This window comes from Bradysia coprophila, unplaced genomic scaffold (genome assembly GCF_014529535.1).
Source record: "Bradysia coprophila strain Holo2 unplaced genomic scaffold, BU_Bcop_v1 contig_94, whole genome shotgun sequence".
NCBI lineage: Eukaryota > Metazoa > Arthropoda > Insecta > Diptera > Sciaridae > Bradysia > Bradysia coprophila.
This window is the reverse complement of record NW_023504022.1, coordinates 2455733-2483022: the sequence shown is the minus strand read 5'-3', so window position 1 is coordinate 2483022 and position 27290 is coordinate 2455733. Positions and strand designations below refer to the sequence as shown.

Sequence of the window (27290 nt, the reverse complement as noted above, 5' to 3'; positions counted from 1 at the left end):
GGCCCTTAAAATTCTAAAAATTCGATACGCCCTAATAGCTATTGGCGAGAAAGCAAGAAAAACTGCATATTTTCCTGTTTTCCCGCACCTCCCACTGAAGATGAGAAAACTGCTGCACAGATAATTTTTTTAAGTTGACGTCTGTTCCAACTAGTAACAAATTACGCTTTCGACTTGTACACACGTTTCCAAAATATTTCAACAACTGATCTGCAAAGGGGTATGCTCTTTTTTCGATTAAAACCTGATTATCCAAAGATTAACTACGATTTACGAGTGGTTAATCAGAGTGACTGACCCCATCAAACACCAAACTACTTTGGTTGTACACTTCCCTCTTCCGGCTTACCGTTTTTCTTTGCCTTGTGCAACGATTCGTTGGAATTGCCTTCCAAAATGCATTCGTCACTTTCCGTTTTACTGATCGTAATCACCGGTATATTGTCCGACCACAACGAGCTGCTTGAGTCGTTCCGCTTATTTTTTGCATCAAAGCGATAGATTTTTCGCGATCCTTTGCGTGAATTCAGTGATTCACTTTCTTCCGTCACCAATTCGTCGTAGTCTTGAATGTCCACACTTGTATCGGCTGAGTCGTGTAAATTTTCCTGTTTTTTCGTCGACACAGCCTCCCTCACTAAAGCTAAAAAGGAATTGAATCTCCGTTTGGGCTTCTCGGTCGTCGATTTTGAGTCGATCGCAATCGGTTTTGTGGGCTCCCCCTTGTGAGCGGAAATATTTTCCAATTTTGCCGGCTTCCTCTTCACAACTGTTGCATACTCGGGCGTCGACGAACCGGAAGCTGAGTGTTTCGCTTCTGAGTCGTCGATGCCCAGCATAATGTCGTCCGGCACATTTTGATTCCAACAGATTTCGTTGGAACTTTGGCTTTTCGATTCATGGGACGACGTTCCCACTTTGGGAAATTCAATCTCTTTGTAGCTGGTGTTGTCATCGTCACTGATATCATCGTTCCGGTAAATGTCATCGCGATCAAATCGAAAAATTTCCGGTTCCAATTTCGACCTTTGACTTTGACTTTTTGCGCGTAGTTCCACTTCTTGGTTCCGTTCGTTGATGATTTCATAGCTGATGTTCTGCTTCTCCTGCGATGATTCCGATGGGATTGTGGGTATGTCGGCCCGATTCGAAACTAGGTTACCTTGACGTCGAAGTAGACTTCGTCGACGTTCTGATACGACTTGTTGATCGGTATCGGGTTCCATTCGATATTGAGGTGGTTTCGGTTGTTCACTCCTCGGTTGCGTATTGATAACTTTGTCAATTTTGTACCGGCCACTCGGATGTTCGTTTGCTAAATCCTTTTTAGCTGCAGCAACCTGCACAATGTCTTTCAAGCGAGACGTAGACGATTTCCTTTGGCGCGTTGCCGTCGCTGGCTTCTTTTCGTCGATAGAATTCTGTCGACTCTTTTTGCCCGATGATTTTTTACGAGACGAATGATGGGTGTCATAGTCATGGGGCAATGAGTCGTGTTGCTCCGTGTCAGTTTCGTCATCTTGCGGATGAAGTGGAATGCTGTCGTCTTCCGAAACCGAAGACTTCCGAAGGGCTTTTCGCATTATACGAGCCAAGAGTTCTACAATGGAAATGTGATCAGTGCTACGCTGATGCTATAGAAGCAAACAACACACATACCCTTTCTTGCTTGTATCTTCACTTCGTCCTGATCAATCGGTGCTCCCGTTCCAGATGGCGTCAATGGTGACGAAGCTTCCAATACTTTACGCCATCGATCCATAGCTCCACCATTTCCAGTATCATCAGTTTTGGCTTGACCAATTTTTAGCATTTTCTTACGACCTTCAGTGCGTTCCCTTTGTAACTGCAGCCTAAGGTCCTGATTAGCTTCTCGTAGAGCATTCGTTACCGATACCAGATAGTAAATGATCAAAATCAGTAGTAGAAGTAAGGGTATCACAGTGCTAGGCGATGATATATACTTCAACGGTTCATGCACATCTCTATCGAAGAAGAAGAGAATCGTCAGACTATTCCAATTTTTGTAAAAATGAAACGCTTACTTTGACAAGACTTTTTTCAATGTATCCGTGAAAATTAAATAAATTTCGTCATAATTTGAAAATGGTCCGCAGTGCCACGACGGGCGCAGCCAAACAATGGCGTAACCGACTGGCAAAACGCAAAGGAATAGCATCGTCAACAGCAGCGCTAAATAAAAGTTATTTGATCTTGAGGCACGGAACACGACTTCGTGTGGTACGTTGCATGTCAGAACTGTCCACGACCGTAGGTACATTATAATCACTAATTTTACGAGATTCAGGATCGCCAGACCTGGTGAGAAAAACATTCCCATCCAAACTTGACCTTGGTTGTTGACCAGGTGCAAAATGTTCTCGGCTATTTTGAAGTCCCCGTACTGAAAACGCAAGAGTCGCGCTTTAGAAAGTTGTCTCTTTACTCGAAAATTCGAGCAAGCTTCCGCTCGAAAAACTAATTCGAAAAGATCTTCGGATCCGAAACAAACTCACCTTCGGAAACCGTTTTTCTAAGTCCCAGAACCAACACTTGTTAAAAAATCTGACAAACAGGGCTCTAAAGAAATCCACGAATATTATGGATCCAACCGTCGCTACCTGCAAAATGAATGCACAACTATCAGAGAGTGCTTCTTCCACGAAAACATTTTGTTTTCGCATTTACCAGGTCCATTACAGTCAACTTCACCAATTCCTGACCGAACATTGTCTCCCAACACAATTTACGTAACGGCAACTGCTCGGCCTCATCCATTCTGCTTACAAACTTGATCAGACTTTCTTTGGGCTTTGTGCTATTGTTAGTCGAGTTTTTGCTAGAACCATCGGGTTCGATGACCGTCGGTTCATACATGTCCTTTTTAGTCTCAGACTGTTCATATCGTTCAGATGTTGTGTCTGTAATCGAAAATGCATCAGAACTAGGCGATGTTGATGCATCAGAACTGGGCGATGATGATGCATCAGAACTAGGCGATGTTGATTCATCAGAACTGGGCGATAATGTCGTGTCGCAAACTATTGCGAAGCAGGTCTCCTCGGTTGCAGTAGACTCATAGTATTCCGTTACCTTTTCGCTCACAAATCCTGAAATAAAAGATTCACCTTAGCTATAGCTGGGACCACTTACTACGGAGATAGGAGAAAGTGAAATTAGGTCAGCTTGTTTCAATTATGTAAGGGAAAGTCTACATGCGACAATCGAATATACCTCTGGTATAAGATTACGAGGTGACTAATCCCGGACAATTAGTGTTCTCAATATTCGCCCCGCGAGCTATTAGTCTACTCTAGACTGCAAATTCATATTTCCATTATATTACAATCCGATGAGTATAAAACAATTAACATCCGCAAAAGAATGGGGAAAATGTTCTACCGAAAATAGTCCCTGACTACCTGTGCACCGAAATTGATGTGCTCGTTGAATTCGTAGTGGTGCTCAGATAAATACTTAAACTTTCGGACCGAATAAGAGAAGCTACTTGAAAATCATGCCCGCACGTTAGTTAGCAGGCGTGACGCAAGTCCACTACCAAAAATGTTTTAACAAAATTTTTTTGAGGACGGCGGAGCATATTTACAGCAACTTTTTTACTTCTCCCCCTTAACTCCAACGACCCCCAAACTTAGATATTTGATCTGGGCATCAATACGAGTTCAACGAGCTATCACACGTTACTACAGCTTCAAAATTGGCCGAGATATTGAACTTCGAAATATTGATGTTTGTATGAAAATAAGCAAAATTTCGAATTTTCAGATAACTGAAATCGCCTACGTTAGTTAGTTAGTTAGTTAGTTAGTTAGTTAGTTCCAGGATCCAGGAACTCCTAAACGTTTCTATAGATTTTCCTGAAATTTTGGTCATAGGCTAATAATGGCCCAAAAATAAGAATGGAATTTTCAAAAGTTGGAAAAAACCCATATCTTGGGAGCTGGAGCTCCCCAAAGTCTCCATACAAATGCCATATAAAAGCCAATTTGTATATGTGTGTGTGTGTGTGTTTTGTATATTTTGGCACATGAAATTGATGGCCATGTGTGTTGTTTTGGGATGTGTTTCTTGTTTGAAATTGTGTGGTATGGTTGGGCAGCTGGAAAAATTTAGTCAATTTCGGTGTATGTTGGTATGTTGGGCAGCGGGAAAAATTTGGTCACTTTTGGTGTATGTTGGGCAGCGGGAAAAGTTTGGTCACTTTCGGTGAATGTTGGGCAGCGGGAAAAATTTGGTCACTTTCGGTGAATGTTGGGCAGCGGGAAAAATTTGATCATTTTTGGTGTATGTTGGGCAACGGGACGTATATACAGTTATATTGACATATTTATATAGCTATGTTGCCACTTTGTGACGCAAAATTTTTTTTGGTAAAATTTTGTTTCTAGAATTTCTTTGATCAAATTTTTGCTGTTACAGTTTTTGCGTACAAGTGGAGAATGCGTCACCTCCAGCGATATCAGTTGTTTTGGAAGTATGCACAGGGACTTGCGTCACTTTTACTCTTTTGAGTGTTTTTGACTGATGTTAGTTTAGGACCGGCGCGGCGTCACGGCACCTTCCTAACCATATGATCATAATTCGGGCCAACAAAAAAACACTCACTCCATCTCTCCCAGATTCGTTCAATATTATTCGACCAACAACACTTACGCTCATAATCAGCCATGTTGTCATCAGTCGAAGAGGTCGATCTAATGTTATCAAGAATTGTTGATATTGTCGCAAAAATATCGCTCTCATTTCCATTCAAACTGGTCGAAGAATACGTTCCTTCTTGAATTTCCGCGTAGAGATCGGCGATTGCATTGTCGTAATACTCATAGTCATCATCATCAGTTTCCCGTTTGAATCGACGTGTTGCATTCCCATCAAACGCCGTGGTGGGATAGTCAGTTGAATTGCCAGTAGAATATTCAGTAGAATAGTCATACGCTTCCGTACTGCTTCCGTATTGGTCGGTCACATCGAATGCAGTCGTAGGATTCGACATGTACTCCGGTCGCATTGTTGAAGACAGCAGAATCGATGCGATCGCAGCTATCATCATGGTCTGATTGGGTGCAGTCGATGTATCGCAACGCACAGAAACGTTACGACACATGGGCGTTGTAGTATCGAAATAGGCTGTTGTTTCTTCAGTGACCGGCATATTTGTAGGTGTGGGGTACAAATCAGTTGTGAACGGTAAGTAGCCGTCGCTATGGCTTAACAGATGTTTTGATCCACCGTCCGAGAGTGAATGGAGAGTGGCTAAATAGGCTTCGTCCCGGAGTCTCGTTATATTCACTTTAAGGTCTTCCGATGTAACGCTCATTTTTTCGATTTTATCGAACAGTGCAAAGATAAGGGCGTATAAGTTCAGCAAGTTCAACACCATAATTCGGGCCAATTGCATTCTCAGCTGACGCCGTGGGTGGTATCGTTCGAGGAGTCCGAGCACTTCGAAGAACATTGGAAAGAAGAACGTTATTGAAGTTATGACAAGCGTGATTTCATTGCGGCGCCAATACGAATCGTTCGGTAATTCTCCTGTAGATCTGAAACAATTGTGCTACACACACACTAAGCGAAAATAATTGCAAAAATTGAAATCTTACCGACTGACTACTTTTACGACTGCGTAGGCCGACACTCCGAGTAAATTTATCACCACCAAATTGACGATTATACGTAAAACTATGACTTTCCAACTAATAAAATAAGAACAAGAACGTTCGCCGATCAGTTCGTGTTAATTCAGATGGAGAGAATAGATGGCAATAAATTACTTTCTCTTGTCCTTTTTCTTTTCAGCTTCCTCCAGTAGAGCCTCTTTGAACCCTAACACAACCGATGCTATACGATTATGAGCAGTTTCGGCATGGCCTAGAAAATATTATTGAATAGTTCGGGCATCAGTATCAGATATCGTCCATCAGCTCCTTGTGTCGAAAAAAAAGGCTACGTGCACCTTAAGGTCTTTAAGATATTTCTTACTTTCATGTTGTTTGCCACGAACAGTTTGGGAACAAATTTTTTTCGGAAAATGGGAAATTGTTTTTCACGGCGGAATAGCCATTTGTATGAGAACCTTCAAAGTCGAATATCTCCGCAAATACAAAGTGTCTTTTTGAAAAATTTCTTCTGTTCTGGAAAGTATGGCTCATTAACGATTATTCATGGCAGAACCCTTTCTATGAGGATTCGGTATTAGGGCTCCACCAAAAGGTGTCCCGGAAAATTCATCAAATTTGAAGCCATTTTCAATCCATTTTTCAAAAAAGTGGTGTCATCCGAAAGCTACACTCAAGTACTTCTGATTTCAGCCGGCCGGTCATGATCCATGTTTTGGAGCCTGTTATATGGCCCGGAAAAGTCATGTATGTAATAAGGATTTTCTAAGAGCGATCACCACTTCGCAAATTTTTAGCCCAATTTTTAACACGGAATTGTTTTTCTAATAGAGTAGCTCGGCCTCTGGAACTATTACATCAGCAATAATCAATCTGAGACATTCCAACAATATACATCATTGTCGTTTTTATCTATTCTTACCCTAGCAGAAAGAACTAACCAAATTTGAGGAAGTTTAATGTACATATGGTGGTTCAAAGTTCACAGACCCCCAATATTACATAGAAAATGTACCATATTTTCACTTCGACTGCACCGATTTTTCCAAATTAAGTTGCATTATGTTTGTTTTAGTCTATTACAGCCTCTGCAAGGCTTATAAAAGCTTTTTTAAGAAAATCGTCTATGAAATTTTGAAGGGAAATACGAGCAACCTGACAAACCCATTCAATTAATAGTGCGGTACTCAAAAGTATTCGGAAAAGAAAAAGTAATGATGCAGTTTGACTAGGTTTGGCAAGGTTTCCGGAACAAAAATTCTGTTCCACAACTTTTCGTGGCAAACAACATGTTGAAAATCGCGGCTAATTCGTCTAAAGCTAGTCTTTCATTAACTTTGTTTCCGTAAGAGATGGCACTTTGCCTCGTTAAGTTTTTTGACTTTTTGCCGGATGACTTCCATTAATTTTCATTCCTGTTTATAATAGGTTTGTTCCAAGGCCATATGAATTGTCAAATTTCATCCATATAACCATAACCTCAATAATATCTCAGTGTAAAGTATAGTTTCCACTTAAAAAGAGCACTCCGTTTAGCCTCCGTCTACATGACAGTTGTAAAATAGAACAAAGGACCTGTCACGTAAACGGAGTAAAAAATTGAAATAAATTCAATTTCCACTCCGTTTGCGTGACAGTTCTTTTGTTCTATTTTACAACTGTCATGCAGACGGAGGCTAAACGGAGTGCACTTTTTAAGTGGAAACTATACTTAAATCGCGTAGGCGACGTTGCTCGATTTGTATGAAATATCACGTAAGCGACGTTGCTGTGGATGAAATTTTCGTTGTTCGAGTTGTCAAAGTTGGTGTTTACAGTTACTTGGAACAAACCTATATCGACAGCGGAAGCACTGTTTAATGTAATCCTAAAGTATTTTTTCAATCAAAAGTGCTTAGAGCAATAGAAAAATAAGTTATTTGTGTGATCGTAAAGCGTGTCCATTAATTTGCGGCATCGTTTGAGCCGAAAAGTGAGAAAGAAATTGACCGATTGTGTGGTCCAATGTTTTGATCGAATTTTCTTGTATTTTCCAGTTAGAATTCAATCGTTGAACGTATTTTCGTGAACAACCCGAATTTTGGAATTCTTAAGTTCAATGACGATGTAAGAATTGATTCCTTTTTGTACTTTCACAAGAAATTCGTCTTGTTTTCATTTTGAGGTTAATTTTGTCTATTTTTTACAATTTCAAGATACAAGTTGACACGCTGAACGAATTAAGATAATTTTACTGTTTTACTGTAGTCGAGAGACTGAATGTAAGGAATTTGTTTTTGTTTGAATAGATCAGTGTCAAATAGCGGTTTCTTCTCTCAAAAAGAGTCAAATGAGTTGTCAATTTCACAAAGCTAACCTCAAAAGATGTTTTGTTCATAGAGCCGCCCCTTGAAATGTATGAAAATTTGTGTGGCGTCTCACCATCCAATACTTTTTTTGTTTGATTTGAGGTTAGCTTTGTGAAATTGACAACTTATTTGACAGCTCAAACGACATTGACAATGATCTATTGTTGTCCCTAACGAAGACTTTTCTCTTCAAGGATTTTTAGCAAAATTTCCATGATTTCCTAAATACGATGAATAAATGTATCGAGGAATAAAGCCAATTGGAGTTTTTATTGGAAAGCTCAAAAAGTCAGCGCATCAAATTTCTCTTCCGAACACAACATGAAATAAATAAAAATCTTAAAGAACCTAAGGCGCCCGGAATTACACAAGTACTTAAAGTAGTAGTGTCACTTACCTATCATAAAGTCCCAGCCTGTGAATAATTTCCAAGAAAAAACGCACTCATCATCTTTAGATGAAAGTTTGGACGTTCTAGAATTCTCTGCCATTCTGGAATATAAAATATTTTAATTCCACTTGACTTCTCATCTCAATATTGATGTAGTCACTACTTTCTCAGCGTGGCCCAGAAACTGTAAATGTACACCAAGAGACCAGTCAAGAAATACGCTAACGGTAAATCATAGTGCCAATGGACAGTATCCGAGAAGTCAGAGTAGTAGCTAAAATTTCTCTGATCAGTCGAGGAAATAGAATACCTCAAAGATTACGGGCACACGTACCCATAAAACAGTGGCGAATATTTTAAGAAACCTTCAAAGTCCCATATCGATGTAAACTTGGTGGCATTTGCCTTCTCTAAGGTTAACATGTTTTTCCGGGGATCGTCCTTATTGTTCGACCATTGGGACGCCAAAAACTGTTTGAAATAAAAAATTAGTTTTCGAACAATGAAACTGTTGCAAATAGCTCGCTACTGACTTCAGGCATAACAACGAAAGCTGTTAAAACAACGGCTATCACAATGTTCACCCAGAAAAGCCATCGAAGAAACGTGAAATACGAGGCAACCACGGACCCAAAATGAGATTCGATTTCTTTGATGCGCAGTTCCCATGGAATTAGTACCGTTGATAGATTTTCGATTTCTCTCTTCCAGTGCAGAAATTTCTGCGCATAAAAAACATAATTTTTCCATCAGTTTCCCGTGCACCGTCATGTTCAAAATTCAACGGAAACGTCTATTAAACTCACAGCTGCCAACCAAATTTTGAATCGGGCCCACAAATCTTTCGTACTACGCGACATTGCAAATCGTTCATGTAAAGCTCCCTCATGCCTGGCAACGTATTCTTTAGCTTGTCGAACTAAACGTAATTTTCTGCGCATGCTCCATGGCTGTAATTTGACAGATTGCAGCACTTCTTTGTGCAAGCGAATATTTTCAAAGATTTGTTCTTTCGTTGATTCCTGGTGGGTTCCATCACCGAATGATATTGCCGTACTAAATGATACATCAATTGGAAGCTGAACCAATGCAGAACAAACTATATTACACTACTTACTCTCCAGAACTGGTTGTAAAGACGCTGGAACGACGTCGATCACCGGGTATTATGATATGACTCATTTGGCTGGATGTTCTTCTTGGGCTTAGGAATCCACTGAATCTACGGCCCTTAGTGCTAGCTCGACGTTGTATTACAGCAGATACAGAAACTGAATAGTCTTCGTCTTCAGAATTTAAATTGTCTGATGAATGAAAGTTAAATGCAACCGATTCTTCCACCGTTACCTTGTCGCTACTTACCAGAATCTGGAATTTGTAATGGGCTCAGCGGTTCCATATATATCGGCAGAAGAGTTTTAGGTGTCTGACGGCTCCTGAATGAAAGACAAAATATATTCCACTCATACGGTCGGAGAATGTAAAATGGCTACGAAACTCACTTTCTTTCCTTCTTTTCATTGGGGTTATGGGACGGTTTACGTTGAGGACTGACTAGAGTTTTTAAGCGTGCTTGAACCTCTTCGAATTGATCGTCTGTTAAACTTGCGATTTCATTCAAATTTTCGAGAATAGCCCATTTTACGCCAGAATTTTGTGATGAGGTAGATGAAATAGACGGCTCCTGTTGCTTTTTTTTTTTTTGAAAAAGAAGTGTTACCACTAACTGAAATCTTTTTATTAAAAAAAATAAATATTCGAGTTTTGAGAGTCATTCTGCCTCAAATAAATCGTACATTACTGTCTTGAGGGGATATTTGTGGTCGTATTTCGAGTCGTTGGCGAGTAAAAAAATCTTTTCAAATTTTAAATTCGTCACACTCACTCGAGTGAATTTGTGTAAAGTGTGCCTCCCTTACTACCCAAAATATGCTGGAAGCTCGAATGTTGGACAGGATACCGGTTGGCCTGTAGAGGAGCTACAATTTGTTTTTCAGTACTTCATTCTCTACGCTCTATTTCCAGATAATATATCTTCGTGTAAAATATCCGTGAAATGCCATTGCAGTGAAGTTGGCTTACAAAAAGTAAAAAAAAGTAAAAGAGAAAATCACCTGAGGGTGAGGGAAATTTCTTGATTTTTATAAACAGTGTCCTGTGAAGTCGCACATCAGGAAATATTTATTCAATAGGTTTTTATTCCAGTGTTAGTTGTCAAAATCATTAGCCTTTTGAAGTAGTTGCAAAGCTTGTTGCAAAAACTATTTCCTTTTTACAAATTTTGCAACTTCTTTTGCAACTACTTCAGGTTGCTCCCAGTCTTTTGAAGTAGTTGCAAAAGTTGTCGCAAGAAACATTTTCCTTTTACGAATTTTGCAACTTCTTTTGCAACTACTTCAGGCAGGTAAAATCATTCCTATGAGTCATCTTAACAACACACTTAACAAAGATTAAATAGATCAAATTTCGTCCAATCCATTTCCCTCACGATTTCTGCTGGAATAGGAAAGTTTGGACGATATTTGCGAGTTCATCACACAACCTAGTTATGTCAAATTTCAACCTCTCTGCTTGTTATAATCGAGTACTGGGAAATTTCATCAAATGGATCATGTTCACTTTGTTCGAAAAGTATTTAAATTCTTGTCGATTTCGGCGTCCGAAAGTTCAATGGAAAGGTCTCGACGAGTTGGAGGATATAGAATAAAATTTTAAGTGCGCTGCTAAACTACATGACGCGCTACAAAACATGGTAAAACTGATGGAAAATTTCCTCAAATTTCATCTACAACTAGACCAATTTCTGGTGTTAGGGAATCTCGCGCCGCGTCATTCACAATAACTCACAAAGTGACAGCTTCCTTATACAAAATGTGCCAAAATGTGAATTATTGTGAATGACGCGGCGCGAGATTCCTAGAAACCGTAGAAGATTAAGTAAGACTGAAAAATCAAAGTAATCTTTTCAAATTGATCACAGACAATTAGAAGAAATTATTTGTTACAAGTAACTGTAAACACGAAATTTCACTGGCCGAACGAACACGATTTAATCCACATAGCTCGGTTTTCATACAAATATTGATGAGGTATGTCTCTATGGATGAAATTTGACCGTAATTTGACAATTCGTGTGGCCTTGGAACAGACCTATAGGCTGAGCTAGAAATATGTTGATGAGAATATCACAGGTCATATTAATAGAATCAAATCACTTGTCCAGAGTATGCATATAGAACGAAAGAGGGAAACACACGGTTCACTGTCATTCAGTTCACAAAAAAGAAAGACAAAACAGGGTTCTTTGGGAAGGTCTGTATGTCGAGTTATAAAATTTTACCGCATTTCCCGCACCTCCCTGCCATCAAATTCATCCGGGCTGGAAAAGGGAAAATCTTTGTTTTTTAAATTTCGCCTAACTGACTGAATGACATTACCAAACATGACGAACATGTAACACAAAGAGACGGTTTCAGATGACATTATTATGAACAACAACATGATGAAACGAATTATTTGTGTTGCGGTTGATTTTCGAACCCACAACTGGCAATTCGATAATTCAATGTGAAGTCTCGACTTACACTCCGCACTATTAACCTGTCACAGACGACAAACTTATTAACAGTTTTATTGTTCAAACTATTACTTCATTTGATCGAAGATTTTCAGAGATTCATTTATGAAATCTTTTATATCATTTGTTTTGAACATGCTTTTTGCTATATAGAACAGAGCCTAATAATTGGGAATCGTTTTTGAGAATTTTTGGGAATTTAGGGAATTTTTGGGAATTTAGGGAATTTTTGGGAATTAATTACCAAAAATTCCCAAAAATTCCCAAAAAATTTCTTTTCTTTGTATTTTTATAATTAAATGCTCGTAAAAGATCAGCAAAAGTTCAAAAACCTTTCAAAACTATGAACAAGCAAAAAAAAATTTGAATTTTTTTTGGAATTTTAGTGAACTTTTGAGAATTGGTTCCCAAATATTATGCTCTGAAGGATATAATTCTTGTCGATGTACTCGCACCAGCCAGGGCGTATACTCTACTTGTAGGTCTCTCCAAAGCCGACATTAGTACAACACTACAATAATTTAAGAGCAATCTACACTCCGACCCCCTATGAAATACATTTTTGATGATAACTTTTTATTCGAATTATTTTTGAAAAAAGTGGCCTCATCGTTTGGTGCCAGAACACATAAGGTTTCGATAGCCACTGGAATTGTCCAGATTGATGTAGTGTACTGAGAAAAGACTCAAAACTCCTAAAATTTTTGTTTTTTGTGATATTTTTTGGACTTTTGAGTTTTCTCGGCGTAGACTGCATCAATTTTGACAATAAACCGCGAGCGTTAGTCCATATTATTTTTATTTCAATGAACACATCAAAAACACACTGAAAATGTATATTGATATTGGAAAAGTGGAATTTGAAATTTTTAATTTCAGTTTAAAAAGCCGCTCCAATTTTCAAAAAATCTCGCGCTTGAAAAAAAAACAATTTCGTGACTTAACAAATTGGGATGTTTTATTTGTTGACAGTTTGTTTTAATTGTGATCACCGATATAACCAAACAACCAACACTAACAAACAAAATATCAGCTGACAAATACATATCATGGCAGTGATTTTTTTAATTAAATTCTATAAAAAAATATAAAAAGTTTTTATTACAAAACTAAACTTTTATTAAAAAAGGCTCGTGGTTTATGAAACCACTTTTTTCAAAAAATATTCTAATAAGAAGTTATCATCGAAAATGTTTTTCATAGAAGGTCGGAGTGTAGATTGCTCTTAAAATAATTATTTTTGAGTTATAGCCGCAAAAAGGTTTTCGGTACCCTCTGACATGCTTTCACCTTTGAACACTTAAACCGAAAATGTGAAAAAATGTTCGAAAAAAATGTTCGAAAAAAATTGAAGACGAATCTATCACTCCTTAAAATCGGAGACCACTTGTTCCCCTATCACCATCACCTCCAGTTTTGGCGATATGGCGCTTAAGCTCAATTTACTGAATATATTATATTCAATATGTTCTGAAATATTTGTTGTTTTTTTTTGGAATTTTTGGGAATTTAGGGAATTTTTGGGAATTTTGGGAATTTAGAGAATTAATTCCCAAATATTAGGCTCTGATATAGAACCTCATTAATCAGAGCTTGTCGTTTCTTATTGCTGTCGTGGTCGATAACAGATGACAACCGTCTGTAACAGGTTAAGTGTAATTATGTTCAAGCATAAGTGTTACTCCAAACAGGGTACTAAAACTTGACAGTGTTTAGTACTCTATTTGGCAGCTGTTGACTATGATCTTTTTTGCTTGAAGTGCGTTGCTTGTATGCGATAAATAACTTATCCACAGCAATGTAACGCATCATTGAAAACATTCTGTTGAAATTAAATGAAATCCAATTCATTTACTTCATCTCTGTTAATGATAACGACACTGTATGGAACGTACGTCCACTAGAATGTTTCTTTTTTTTGTGCATGTTTAGCGAAATAACTACAATATTTTCTACCAGTCACATGCGGTGTATTCTGTATGCTCTGTATATTATAATGTTTACATATACTTGTTTGTACAGACATTCACCTCCCACCAAACTGTGTTTGCTTGTTTCCCATAAATGTTTTTCATGATAACATAAAAGCCACCGATTTATCTTTTTTACACACTTTCCTTTTTCTGAATGAAGAAATTCTTTTTAACTATTTAATGAACCTTGGACACGCAAGTTTTCGATGATCCCTAATTTTCATTTTTTTTTTCACATATATTCCAAGAGACTGAAAAAAACAACAACCGTACAGCAGGAAGTTATTGATGCCATTTTTTCTGAGTGGAATGGGTTCGAATTTATAAGAGGGCATAGATAATAATGTGTCGAGTCTGAGTGTAACTAAAATGTTTTCAAGGTTTCTGGGTTTGATCAAAGCCTGGTTTCGTTTCGGCTTTTCTAAGACTTTAAAGGAACTATATTCAATTTAATAAATGGTATGTGCTATTAATGAGCGCAATAAATTCGCGTAAAAAAAATATATTTTTTTGCTTGTTTTAGTAATACGCCTTGTTTCTTCTTCATTTTCATTTGAATGAGAGACTTTTGTATAATTTGTGGGTGTGTGTTTGTGTGCATTGACCCATATTAAAACATTATCTCTTCTATCGAAACGATTTATAATTTAATCATTTTTTTGTGAAAATAGGTGGGAATTTCCATTTCTTTTTTACGCCGGACATGCACGCTCTGTGAATGGTACCTGAACCGAAATATTGTATACAAACAGTAATGCAAGCTTTTAGCAGATCACTCAGAGAACCGCTCTACACTAAAAAAAAAACTCCTTCATGTAATGAATACATTAAAACGTTAAAAAAACTGCAAATCTCCAGCTGCTAACAGTGCAGCAATCTTTTTTGGAATCATATGGGGCCCATATTATAAGCTCTCTATCTCTTGCTCTATCTTGGATTCTTCGAGTGTACATGATGTGTGACATAATTGCTTTCCGAAAATTGCCCTTTTGTAAGTAAGTATATTTACACTGAAGGTAATGCAAACCCTCAGTGGATCCCCACTTTCATGTGAATTCATTTTTGTAATGTTGCCATCATGATATTTTCTTGTTAGTAATGTTGTTACACCTGCTGAGCTTGTATGGAACCTATTTCACCTCACTACTTGCTCACGGTGGGGCTGAACGAACTTTAAATAAACATGTCGACTTCCATCTCGGTTCTTTTCATAGCTGAATTAGGGGAGGCGTGTACTATCCAACGGCACATGTTGCCGGCGCAACCGCTGAGCCGTTTCTCAGAACTAGGAATATCGTCGCCTGGCTCCGCGGAAGTTGATGGACCAGTGTTTGAAACTGAAATCGGTAGAGTGACAAATTCTAAGAACAACCATGTAAAAATTATTGCTCTCGGTCATTTGGTCGCAGAGCAATAGAAGCGGAAAGTCGAAAATTCCACCTCTTCAAGGGGTGATGCCTCCTCGACGAAGTTTTCGATCCAGCACTTTAATAGCGTTTCTAGACAAGGTTAATGTGCTCTTTCGAATGGCAATAAAATTTTTTTGAAAGTGGTCTCGTTTGGTACATTTTCAGAAAAGTCACTTTTTTGCAACCCTCGGTGAACTTTGGCTACTCCCATACCTTGCCGGTTAGAATATTTCAACACGACATACCTTGTAACAGTTAGCCTGAAGTCTAAGCTTTCCAATTATACCAAATATGCCATGTATGGTTCTCAGCAAGAATTATTTATGATAAAGATTTTGCGCCGAGGTCGGGCTACTAGCAAATTTCGGTCATTGAAAACGAAATTTACAAATATAACAAAAATAATGTCTTTGAGTTATGTCTCATCGACTTATGTGAGTTATCCGTCGTATATTATGTTCTTATTTTGCCATAACAAAATTTTTATGTTAGAAATTTCGTTTTCAATGACCCTAAATTTGCTAGTCGCCCGACCTCGATGCAAAATCTTTATCATAAATAGTTCTTGCTGAGGATCATACATGGCATATTTGGTATCATTGGAAAGTTTAGACTTCAGGCTAACTGTAACAAGGTATGGCGTGTTGAAATATTCCAACCGGCAAGGTATGGGAGTAGCCAAAGTTCACCGACGGTAGCAAAAAAGTGACTTTTCTGAAAATGTACCAAAAGAGACCACTTTCAAAAAACTTTTATTGCCATTCTAAAGAGCACATTAACTTTGTCTAGAAACGCTATTAAAGTGCTGGATCGAGAACTTCGGCGAGGAGGCATCACCCCTTGAAGAGGTGGAATTTTCGACTTTCCGCTTCTATTGCTCTGCGACCAAATGACCGAGAGCAATAATTTTTACATGGTTGTTCTTAGAAATTGTCCCTCTACCGATTTCAGTTTCAAACACTGGTCCATCAACTTCCGCGGAGCCAGGCGACGATATTCCTAGTTCTCAGAAACGGCTCAGCGGTTGCGCCTGCAACATGTGCCGTTGGATAGTACACGCCTCCCCAAACTCAGCTATGAAAAGAACCGAGATGGAAGTCGACATGTTTATTTAAAGTTCGTTCAGCCTCACCGTGTCCTGCAACTTGACGCAAACGAACTCAGTATGAGTGCAACTTAACGATACTAAATTTCGTCTGAAAGTTCTTTGAAATGTATTTTTCACTTAAAATTCAAATTTTAGGCACACTTACCAATGAACGTCAACACAAGGTATGGTCGAATGTCAAACTTTGCATGGAGCGGAGGACACAGCTATTTCATATAAAAAAACTCACCTCTCATGAGAGGTGAATTTGTTTGTATGAAATCGCTATGTCCACCGGTTTGTGTGAACAGACCATACCTGGTTTATACTTTCATTGACTATTACGGCGTGAATTGTCACTGACAAGAGTATTGTTGAAGTTTTTACGAAATGACGAAATTGCTGCAATAAATCAGGACCCGTTCAAATTCACTGTACGCCCAAAAATTTGTTCAAACCAAGGCTGTATACTTTGGGGAGGTCACGCAAATCGCCATTTTATTAGATACGCGGGAACACACCTTTTCCATACAAACAAATTCACCAAAATTGAATTTGTATGGCGTGGTGAATTTTTTGTATGAAACGTGGTGTGTAACCCGCGTATCTGCATATGCGTGACATCCCCAAAGTATACAGCCTTGGTTCAAACAGCTGTGCCTTGGAAAGCTAGAAATGCCACTTGTGTAGTCGTTCGCAGTTGTCATTACCATGACCGACCATAGAAATGGACAAAATAGGTGAAATTCTCACTTCCTTTGGATCTACTCAACACTGACAAAAGAAATGTCGAAATCTCATCTGTTAAACATAACTTTGTCTCCAGGTACAATATAGATGCCACAGCTGTAGCACCACTTTGGGAGACAAAGTTACCTGCAAGAGGTGAGGTTTCCAACTCTTTGCCGACAGTATAACTCCATCGTTAGATCATCAGATGGTGCACAGCAATGATTGCATGGAAAGAAAGATCTGTGTTATGTTCTTGCTGGCAAAGTATATTTCAAGAGCAAAGCCAGCTTCAAATCCACTCGAATGTCACAAAATAATGGGTATTCCCTTTCACAAGAAAAAACGTGTCCCAAGTTTTTAGACCTACACTGATACTACTCGTTGTTGAATTGGATTAAATTACCTTTTTACGACTTTTCGTTTCTAAATATATTTATTCCGTCATTCTTATCACACTTCTATCTTCACTCAAGATTTTCTTTCATTTATTTCTGAATATTAATGTTAAAGCTGCAATGGCCTCATTGAACGGTACTCGCATAAAAAATCCATTTAAAGCAACAGTTTTATCGATTGCATATCCAACAGTTTGCACAATTAATTTTTTTTTTTTAAATAAATTTCAATAAATTATCACATCCTTTTGTAAAAAAAAAGTTCGTTTCATTATAGTTCGTCACATATATCCATTCGTAGAGCAGTGTTGAGCTTTTTCTTCCAATTCTTCTTTTCCCTTAGCACTAAATTCGATTAATTAATTTGTAAAGAAAAAAAATTAATTTATTCAGAACTAATATATAACAAAATTATGGTAACTTTTATTCAAACGCAACCGCCCCTCTTGGTTGTACCAGCGAGAAGAAAAGAAAATCGAGAACTGAACAAAAACAAAAAAAAGGCGAATCGTCCAAAGATATTCTCCAACTTTTCGCATTAGTTCTTTGAATTGTTGTAGAAAAACATGTTGGCGGTTTTCGCTAGCAGAAATTTAAGTTTGTTTAGCATTTGTTGTGGACATTATGTTAACCGATTTCGAGTGCGTTTCGCCATACAATTACTAATGTCAACGTTCAATTTTTTTGTGAACTAACTTCAATGCTGTGACGCACTTAAAAAACTTGCGTCGACGACAGCTTGCCTATTAGTCCTATATACTAAGGTGGTCGCATACTTGTCTCCGGACATGTTACACGAAGTGATGTAATTGTACTCCTCGTAACGGATGCTAAAATGATATTTTAGCAAATTAAAAGCAGTCGAAGCCGGAGACGAGTGCTGGAATCGAATTCGTTAAAAAAATCCTTTTAGCATCCGTTAGGAACAACTTTTTTCCTAAACGACGTTGGAAATAAGCGACGAAGTCGCGATATTTCAACACTAGTTAGGAAATTGTACGTTTCCTAACTAGTCGACAATTATATCACGACTTCTCCGTTGTTTCCAACTTATGCTAAAGGCTGCTATTTACAAAGATAATAAGCGAATGGTATGAATTATTGCAAGAAGTGTTAAAATTTCTCCATTAGAAAACGGTTGGGGTTGATTTTTGTTCAATATAGCCGATGAAGTTCAGAGCATGACGACTTCCTTACGTAAAATAGGTAAGCCATCACACTAAAATCTGCTTCATGATCTTCGCTTTTACAAAATTTAAAAATTAAACTTACGAGAATGCCCTCAAGGCCACGAGGTTAAGCCCACAAAACAATACCAGTCATTTTTATTACAGCACTTGTAAAGAAAAGTCTGTGAGGAACTCACTGTTGGATTTGCAATATGATTAATTTAGTAATAAGAGTGCCATGAAGAAAATTGTAACTTGCATTTCAGTCTTAGTCGGTTACTTACAACATTCGATAGTTCTTACAATGACTTCTCTTGTAGTTACTATGTAATCTGTGTAATTATTACTGCTGTCGGATTCTGGGAAACCAAGACTCACAGCAGTTAAAATCTGTTACATAACCAAGGTAAGGGTTAAAAACTTGAAGTCGAATTTTGTTGATCCGACTCGTCATTTTATATCTCTAGCTATGCCCAAAACTTTACATTACTAGTGAGGGAATGTACATTTTCTCTTACTAGGGAATAGTAGATTACATTGGATGCTGTTATTTTGACTCGTGTAGTTGCATACCTCGCCTTCGGCTCAAAATAAGCGTTTCCAAAGTTTGTTGCTTAAAACCACACTTGTGAGTTCGGCTCGTATCACAAAATTGATCCCTCATGTAATGAACTACCTCCGCAGCATACAATGTAATCTACTATTCCTCGCTCGTAAAGTAAAACGCCAAACGCAGGCGCCCTCGGATTCTTTTACTCATCTAGATACGAGATAATCAAATTCCTTCACTGGTATAGTTATGTACTATTCCTTCGCTTTTAACGTAAAACGCCGTACTACAGTGAATAATTTGATATCTCGTATCCAGATGAGTAATCGAATCCGAAGGCTTAGGCGGAGGTAATTTTTCTCATAGTGGTATAGTACCTTCTATCTTCACTGGTACAGTAATTAATTTACTATTACCAACCAGTCAGGGAATGTCCATATATCCCGTGAGCTTTTCTTCAAGAATCACACTCCGTCCCTATAGTTGGCAATGCCAACGCGAAAAATTGCCACACTCGATTTTTCAAAGGGTGATTATTAATTAGTAAAAGATAGCAAAAGTTTCGTCTGCTTTATGTCGTTGAGATTTTTTTTTTCGATTTCCATGTTGTTTTGGGTGTTAGACTGTTATCCAATAATACGTTGTAATAGTTTCTGTAATCATATTGACGGTTATGGATACGTAGACAAACAGGTTGTCGACTTTCATTATCAGAAACGAAAAGAAAAACGTTTTTCCGACCACCTATGTCGTGCGATGTTTTCTTTAACGCCCATTGTGTACCGTAATTCGTTTATGTCTGGGTTTCGTTTTGTCACATTTATATATAAGAACTCCGGATAGAAATATCTTCAGCGAATAGTTCGTTCCAGAAGAAAGAGAAACCAGCACCCTGTTCGTTCGAATTATGATTAGATTTTGTATTTAGATTAATTCAGTGAAGAAGTCACGAAGCTATTTAGAAATCACCTATGGTGTGTATGGCAGAGGCGAAAACCGTTTTCCATTTACTTCCTTCGTAGCAGTTTCTCGCTATTAATGTCCTACATTCTTTGATATGAAATTAAATTGTTTACCCACTTCACTGGCCGCACCATCATTGCGTTCAGTAAAAAGCACAATTATAGGTACTTGTTACTTCTCCGTTTAGAGAATGGACAGCAATATAACAACTTATATGAGGTGGTGTGTACTACCATAGCGAACAAGGAACAATATAATGAATGATTGTGACATGAGACATTCACAGTGTGAAATCGTAACTTAGAGGCTTTGATCCAGCTGTTAGATATGCGATGTACGTTTTCTTGATTGTAACGTTTCAATTTAGCATTTTGACCTTTATAAGCATAGTATAATGGAATTGGTAACATGTTCCAGTTCAACTTTACCAGTTGCTTTATCACTTTGATTAAATATGTCATCAAAATGCATAGCTGGTAATATAGTGATGAGGCATTCCTATTTCTAAATCTCACATGTTAATCGTTCAGTAAAATTAGCAAAAATGGGAAATGAACTGAAAGTTCATAATTCAAACCAAAACCCAGTTTTCTGATATCGACCACTCACTTGCTGGAGTCTAAGATTTATTTTTTCCACTCAGGGGGTTCATTCTTTTGATTACAAATTATGGTTTTCGCAAACAGGTGCGCCGTAAAATGTACATTTTTCACATCAAATCGTTTGAATCTATAGATTAGATATATAGACACAGCGTACCGCGTTCATTTTAAAACATTTTCCTTTAAATCATTGTTGTAATTCTAGCGGTTCACATGCAGAGCCAAAGACCTTTACTTCACTATAAACCAAATTGTTTTTATTCGATACAATGGTTCTCGGGACGGGATTGCCACATATATATAGTCGCATGGAATACCATGTAAACGGGGGGATTCATTTACATATTTCAATGATGACACTCCCGTATGACGTAAGCAATTAATGCCACGACACTGGCACAAGCGATATACTTACGCTGGCATAATATGCGTACTTTTTGAACAGTATCTACAAACCATTAATCAATGGATAATAACGAAACGTAACACGGTGGACTTGGCTCAGTGCTCGGACGACGGCAATGTGAAGGTGTTTCGTTGTTTATGTTTTCATGTTTCCAAAATAAATCCGTCGGAAACCTTAACCTGTTGCAGACGACAAGTATTTGACCAGTATTACTACGGGTCTAGTACTTCAATCGATCAAAGTATTTTAAATCTGTTGATTTCAAATCTTGTACTTCAATTCTTTAACATTCATTTTACTATATTAAAGAATCATTACACAGATTTTATCATCTTTTTTGTAGTCGTTATCGATAACAGATGATCAATTTTTTTATATAATAATCACAGCCTTCATTCAAAAATTCATTTACTGTTTCACAAGATTTACACTGTAAATTGTCGAGGTTAATCAAAATAGATTTTACAGCGACATATTCTTCAATTAACCTTAAGCATTAAAGCAACTTCAACTCACCAGTTAACATTCAGCGCATCGAATGTATTAAAGTAACATAACGTTTGAGGCAAAAATAACCTCATGAACCAGAACCTGTATGTGACAGGTTATAAAAAAAGTCCTCCGAAGTTTTGGAGAGTTTTAAAGATCCGCAGCGGCACTAAACTCAGATCGAATTCTATCTCTTCTTTTCAGAACAAGCTAAAATTTCCGTAACTATCGAACCATGTATAATTGAACTAAATCGGCAGAGTAACTTAGAAAAGTCCGAAAGATTCCGGACGGCATAATTCCATATTCTCACTCTTCATATGATGGAAAATATATTGGAAAAGTGAGACGACTACCTTGCATTCTTCATTTTCAAAAATTAGTCTAACGTTCGGTGTGTCCGTGCCATACAATATGAAAAATATAATACCACAGCGGGAGTGAATTAATATATATATTACACACTTGTCACGAAGAAGTCGAGGCTTGCCGAGACTGATAGTGACAAGTGTGTACTCTATTTTATCACATAAGCGAAAACGAGACAACAACATAGACCTGAAGTGTAATTTTTGAATTAAACTTCTAGGTAAGTAATTTTGACATCCGAACATCGCGCGTATGTGATAAAACAATGAAAATGTCAACCCAACAATTGGTCTGTTCCAAGCAATAGTATATTACTTCCGAGGTTCCAAGTTGTGTATTTGATAAGTGGGGTGTTACAGCCCGACCCGAAGGGACCCCACTTGTCAAATAACAACTTGTAATGTAAATGAAAATGAAACATGCCGTAACACGTAAAGTATATAAACATACAGTGAGTTTATATACTTTGGTTCCAAGTGCAACATCGAAATGTTAAACGTCATCCACAGACAACATAATGGATGACGTTTGACAGCATACTGCACTTTGAAGAACAGATCTAAAGAAACGTCACGTAAACGGAGGCAAAATGGATGACTGTGAGGCCACCTATACAGTGCTTTGTCAAAACTGATGTATGCGACTGATGTAATTTTTGTACTTCAACGTTTCCTCGGATATGTACACGCATTATTAAGCAGAACCGCACAAAATAGATACGAATAGATCAACCCTGCAGACTTTGAGAATTGGGGGTTGAATCGACGAATAACATTACACACGACAAACATTTTGTTTTACATAAATTGTTGTTGTAGCCCATTGAACACATGAAACTTTTAATTTCAGCTTTTATGTTTTTTGGACTTTTTATTTTTTTTTCTTTGGTTAATAAAAAAATTTGATTCGAAAATACTGTGTCATATAACAGTTGCACTGTAGGCTGTTTTACTGCCATATAGTATCATTAGCATATTTATTAATTAACCATTTTAAGTTTGCGTGTACGGTGTGTGTAACATAAAACGTGGTACACGTTTCACGGCCGTGTGTTGACATTACAGTCGCGCGTTGTGTTTCGTTGCGGAGATTTAAAATTAAATCAGATCGGCTACATTCAATTAAACAACCTTAGCCGTAGGGAAATGAGCGCGTTAAGTGGAATCTGATTATATTTGTTGCAATTATGTTAGGGAATACTATAGATGTTTGTACGACGCGACGTATGTCCAATCATCGTCCGTCTCTGAATGAGGTTAATCAGAAAATGTTCCCAATTTAGGCATAATTCTCTACGATTTTTTTTTACAAATGTTACGAAAGGGTATTTTGACGGATGAATTCGTATTGAAATCCACTTGACTCACGGCTCACTTTAACAAAGCTACATTAATCAAGTAAAGCGTATAAAATAGTACATTACTGCCTCGCTGGGACATTTTTGTGGAGGCTTGCAGAAAGGTTGTATTTCGAGCCGAAGGCGAGGAATATATTCCACACGCCTCAATAAGCGAAACATAACGGTCGTTGTCTTGCGGCCAGAAAATGCGAAAAACTTGTTTTTGTTTACAAAGAATCTAGTAAACCACTTCGAAATCATGTAACTTTTTCTCATTCATTAAATATATTTGTTAAAAAAAGAAACATTTTTCTTCCAAGAGGTTATGGGCCCCATAGTAAACTAACTGTGTACGCTGAACCATGGCTGAAGGAAAATGAAAATCTTGGAGAAATTATTTGTCGAATAAATCCTCAGGCCTCCCACACCTCCTAAAATTCCTAAGATTTCAAAAATCCACCTCCTAAATCTCCTAAAACTCCTAAAATGAGACTTCAATAAACTTCCATAAATCAGGATCAAGATCAATCCAATCAATGGATGAGTAAAATAACTTAAAAGTTTCGCCTGCGGCGCTTTTCCCTTCTGAAGGATTCTTTTAAAATGCAACCTGCCGAAATTAGACGCATTTTCTAGTGAATTTTTTAATATGTGCCCTAGAAAACTTTGTATAAGAATTATTTCGAAAAAGTGAACCAGCAGCTAAAAGTTGCTGCAAAACATTTCACGTGCACAAAATTTTTTGAGTAGAGATATTGAGCATCAAATTTTCATTCCAAAACCACATTCATCGAAACAGTACCCGTGCATGTTTGCTATTATTTGAAAGCTAAGATCAGTATCAGTTGAAGAAATCCTTTTTTTTGTGTTTCTGTTGCTTTTCGGATGCATGGGAACCATTAGAAGTTCGCCGAAATTATTCTTTTTTTACCCATACTTTCAACTGCTCATAACTCACTGTCCCGAAAGAATGACACCCCACACGAGCTTGAAGTTTAAAAAAAGTGCATGTTTTCGGATTTTGGTCAACTTTCACTAGCCACACAAGCTTAGACAATTTTTTTTGAAAGTGGTTTTGGCTTCTAAGGACCAATACCTATCTAGACACATATCAAAAATTCCACTAGAAAAGGCGTCCGATTTCGGCTGCATGTTTTTCAAAAGAATCTCTTCTTTAGATCACAATAAAGCAATCGTTTTAGGAAATTCAGTAAATGTTAGTGGATTCAGATACACATGATTTTTGTGCCATAATTTTCTTTACAAAAAAAACGAGCCGTCAGAACAGTCGGAGCGTTTGCTGCGACTGAGCCCCGTACAAACCCGTACATCTATTGCGCACGTGACCCTAGTTCTTCCGTCGTCCTACTCTTACCGTAAGTCTACTGCGCCCGTAAACGTCGGTAAAGTAAAATTCTTATGAAATTTGTACGCCTTAAAAATTGCGCATAGCAATGGGGCCCCAGCTCGGGAGGGGTCGACCCTAAATCGCCTATCTTCGAACTTAGCCTCACTATTTCGACTATATTTCAGGAGAAAAAAAAATTTGAAATCGTATTTGATTTACTCAAGATATCGACGTGACAGACGGACAGACAAAATTTTTATTACTGATTCGTCATCTATGAACATAGGCAAACACTTTGCCCTTACTGCTTCGAATTCCATCAATTACACACGGCACCGTAATCCTATAAGCCTTCGTACTTCGTACGGGGCTAAAAAAACAATTCACGCCGTAAGTGTGCCTAAAATTTGAATTTTAAGTGAACGATTCAATGAAAAATGAACCGAATAATACATTCCAACGCTTTCTTGTATGAAAATGACGCTACGTTAGAAAGACCTCCGCACTTTCCATTTTGAATTTCGACCGCACTTACGGCGTGAATTTTAAGAATTCGTTTTATTCAATGAAAGTATACTCTATGTATATTTGTAGTTTCATTGGTTTTATTTAGTTCTAAAAATTTTCGGTGAGTACAGTGACGATAGCTCGACCAAATTGTAATATATAATATCCATTTAGTCACAATTTGTCAAAGTTTAAACTTTTGTATGGCGAGACAAACATCTCAAATCAACAACCTACGTCCAAAATTGAGCGCTTTTTGGTAACTTTGGGTGAGACTAGAATTTTTCGCACGTAGGAAATCGAAGGATGTTACAAGTAATAGAGACTTCTTAGAAATAGCCATTGTAAATGTAAAAATATGAGTTTTTAACAAGAAATAAGGGCTTATCAGCATTTCTACAATGATGAATTTATCACGAAAGCTCCTAAGAATCTCCTAAGACCTAACACTAAAGACCTCCTAAAACTCCTAAAATAGGAGGATTTTTAAAGCGTGGGAGGCCTGAATCCTTTTTTTTACTATTAATCGGAAATTTCTCGAGCTAACATGTCATCGAAAATAAAGGCAGGAGCCATGACTTATTGGTGTGAATAAAAACGCAGAACGCAGAACAGTGCTATGCTAAGATACGCGTACTACCGCAATATATTTAACGATTTTCATCATATTGATATTCAATGACTACTACATGCATTTGCTGCCGTAAGACCCTCAGTCACGGGAATAAATATTCAACTAAACGCCTCACCATAACATTCGAATAATAATTGCAAAGTCATACACGAAATTTCCCGCGAGGGAGTCATTTAGAATGATACAATTTGTCCGTGTGCATATTTGTTCGCCTCTGAATGGATTCCAGTGGGAGATTTAACTGTTGTTTTTATTACAGTGTGGTTCATCACCTTCCTCTTTACGATTAATCAAAACCATCGTCAGTGTTTGTACTTAATAGAAAATTTATTTTATTAAACTCCATTGTATAATACGAAACGTGTGCTGCCGTAATATCAGGTAAAATAGAAATTGCAACACTGATTAAGGGCAGCGAAATTTTTCGTTTTTGAGAAAATGTGGCAGATGGACTCATAGACAGATGATAGAAATAGGCCTTCGAATTCTTGGCGAAACTTATTTCTAACCTATCGATGATCCCATTCATTTCCCTTTTAAGTTTTCAGTAGGTCAACTACTGCGTCGCCTACCCTATCAAAACTAACGTTGAAAGAGTGGAGAAAGCTAATGGACCCAACGTGCATATGTTTTCCTATTCAACGTTAATAATTGGGCACAACAGGTCACAACGCTGAGTTGAAATGTTTCACAAGAACTTAACAGCATCACGCCAAAAGTTAAATCTAACATTAACTACGAACAACCACAAGTGGTTTATAGTTCCCTATCGTGTCTATGATTTAAAAAGAACTTTGTTTAAGATGCACACTCACCTCTCGCTGTAATTCGGGTTGATTTCGAAATTCGACAGAACCCCCCGATGAACGTCTAGGTTTATCCTTGTGAATATCCAAACGTAATATTCCCGGTTTTGGTGTGTCCTTAGACGAACTAGGCTCACTCATTTCTGCCCCCGTCAATTTTGTCACTTCAGCAACTCGACCGACAAAGATTCTCGGATAGCACAGTTTCAATGAATAAACTAGAAAATTGGCTAAATGTCCAAATTTTGCGTTCCTATTGTCTACGCGAATAAAAGTACACTAAAAGTGTAAAGTAACTAATGAAGTGTATCTAGTTACAATCATTCAATCTAAACAGAGACTATATAATGTTCTGTACAAAGTGGCGGTAATGTGAAAAAAAGCAAGTTTTTTATTACATAATTTTTCCACTGAATTATACGTACAGTAAAGTACATACCGTAAATGATATCCTCAGTTAACACGTATAGTGAACATCCCCACCTTGTAAACACCTTTCCATTTAAATTGTACGTCCAAAATGAGTACAGGCACGGCCAACTCCAGCATAATATGTCGCG

At 37.6% G+C, this 27290-nt stretch overlaps 1 protein-coding gene and 2 long non-coding RNA genes across 3 annotated transcripts; 1 reads left to right on the top strand and 2 right to left on the bottom strand.

Moving 5' to 3' along the window:
- Nucleotides 1–95: 95 nt before the first annotated feature.
- Nucleotides 96–27290, bottom strand: LOC119084830. Its single transcript, XM_037194913.1, has 17 exons — nt 26740–27290; nt 9878–10065; nt 9738–9811; nt 9493–9679; nt 9182–9431; nt 8909–9097; nt 8710–8846; nt 8539–8649; nt 8382–8476; nt 5793–5889; nt 5622–5714; nt 4675–5561; nt 2689–3110; nt 2517–2621; nt 2046–2404; nt 1660–1985; nt 96–1600 (listed from the first exon to the last, which is right to left on the bottom strand). The coding sequence occupies exons 1-17, from the start codon at nt 26869–26871 to the stop codon at nt 315–317; spliced, it is 4938 nt and encodes a 1645-aa protein (XP_037050808.1). The 5' UTR covers nt 26872–27290; the 3' UTR covers nt 96–314.
- Nucleotides 7486–7894, top strand: LOC119084926. The gene is made up of 3 exons (XR_005089170.1): nt 7486–7608; nt 7673–7742; nt 7832–7894. It is a non-coding gene; the product is annotated as an uncharacterized LOC119084926 (long non-coding RNA).
- On the bottom strand, nt 13050–25800 carry LOC119084927. The gene is made up of 4 exons (XR_005089171.1): nt 25708–25800; nt 17791–17793; nt 15109–15122; nt 13050–13061 (listed from the first exon to the last, which is right to left on the bottom strand). It is a non-coding gene; the product is annotated as an uncharacterized LOC119084927 (long non-coding RNA).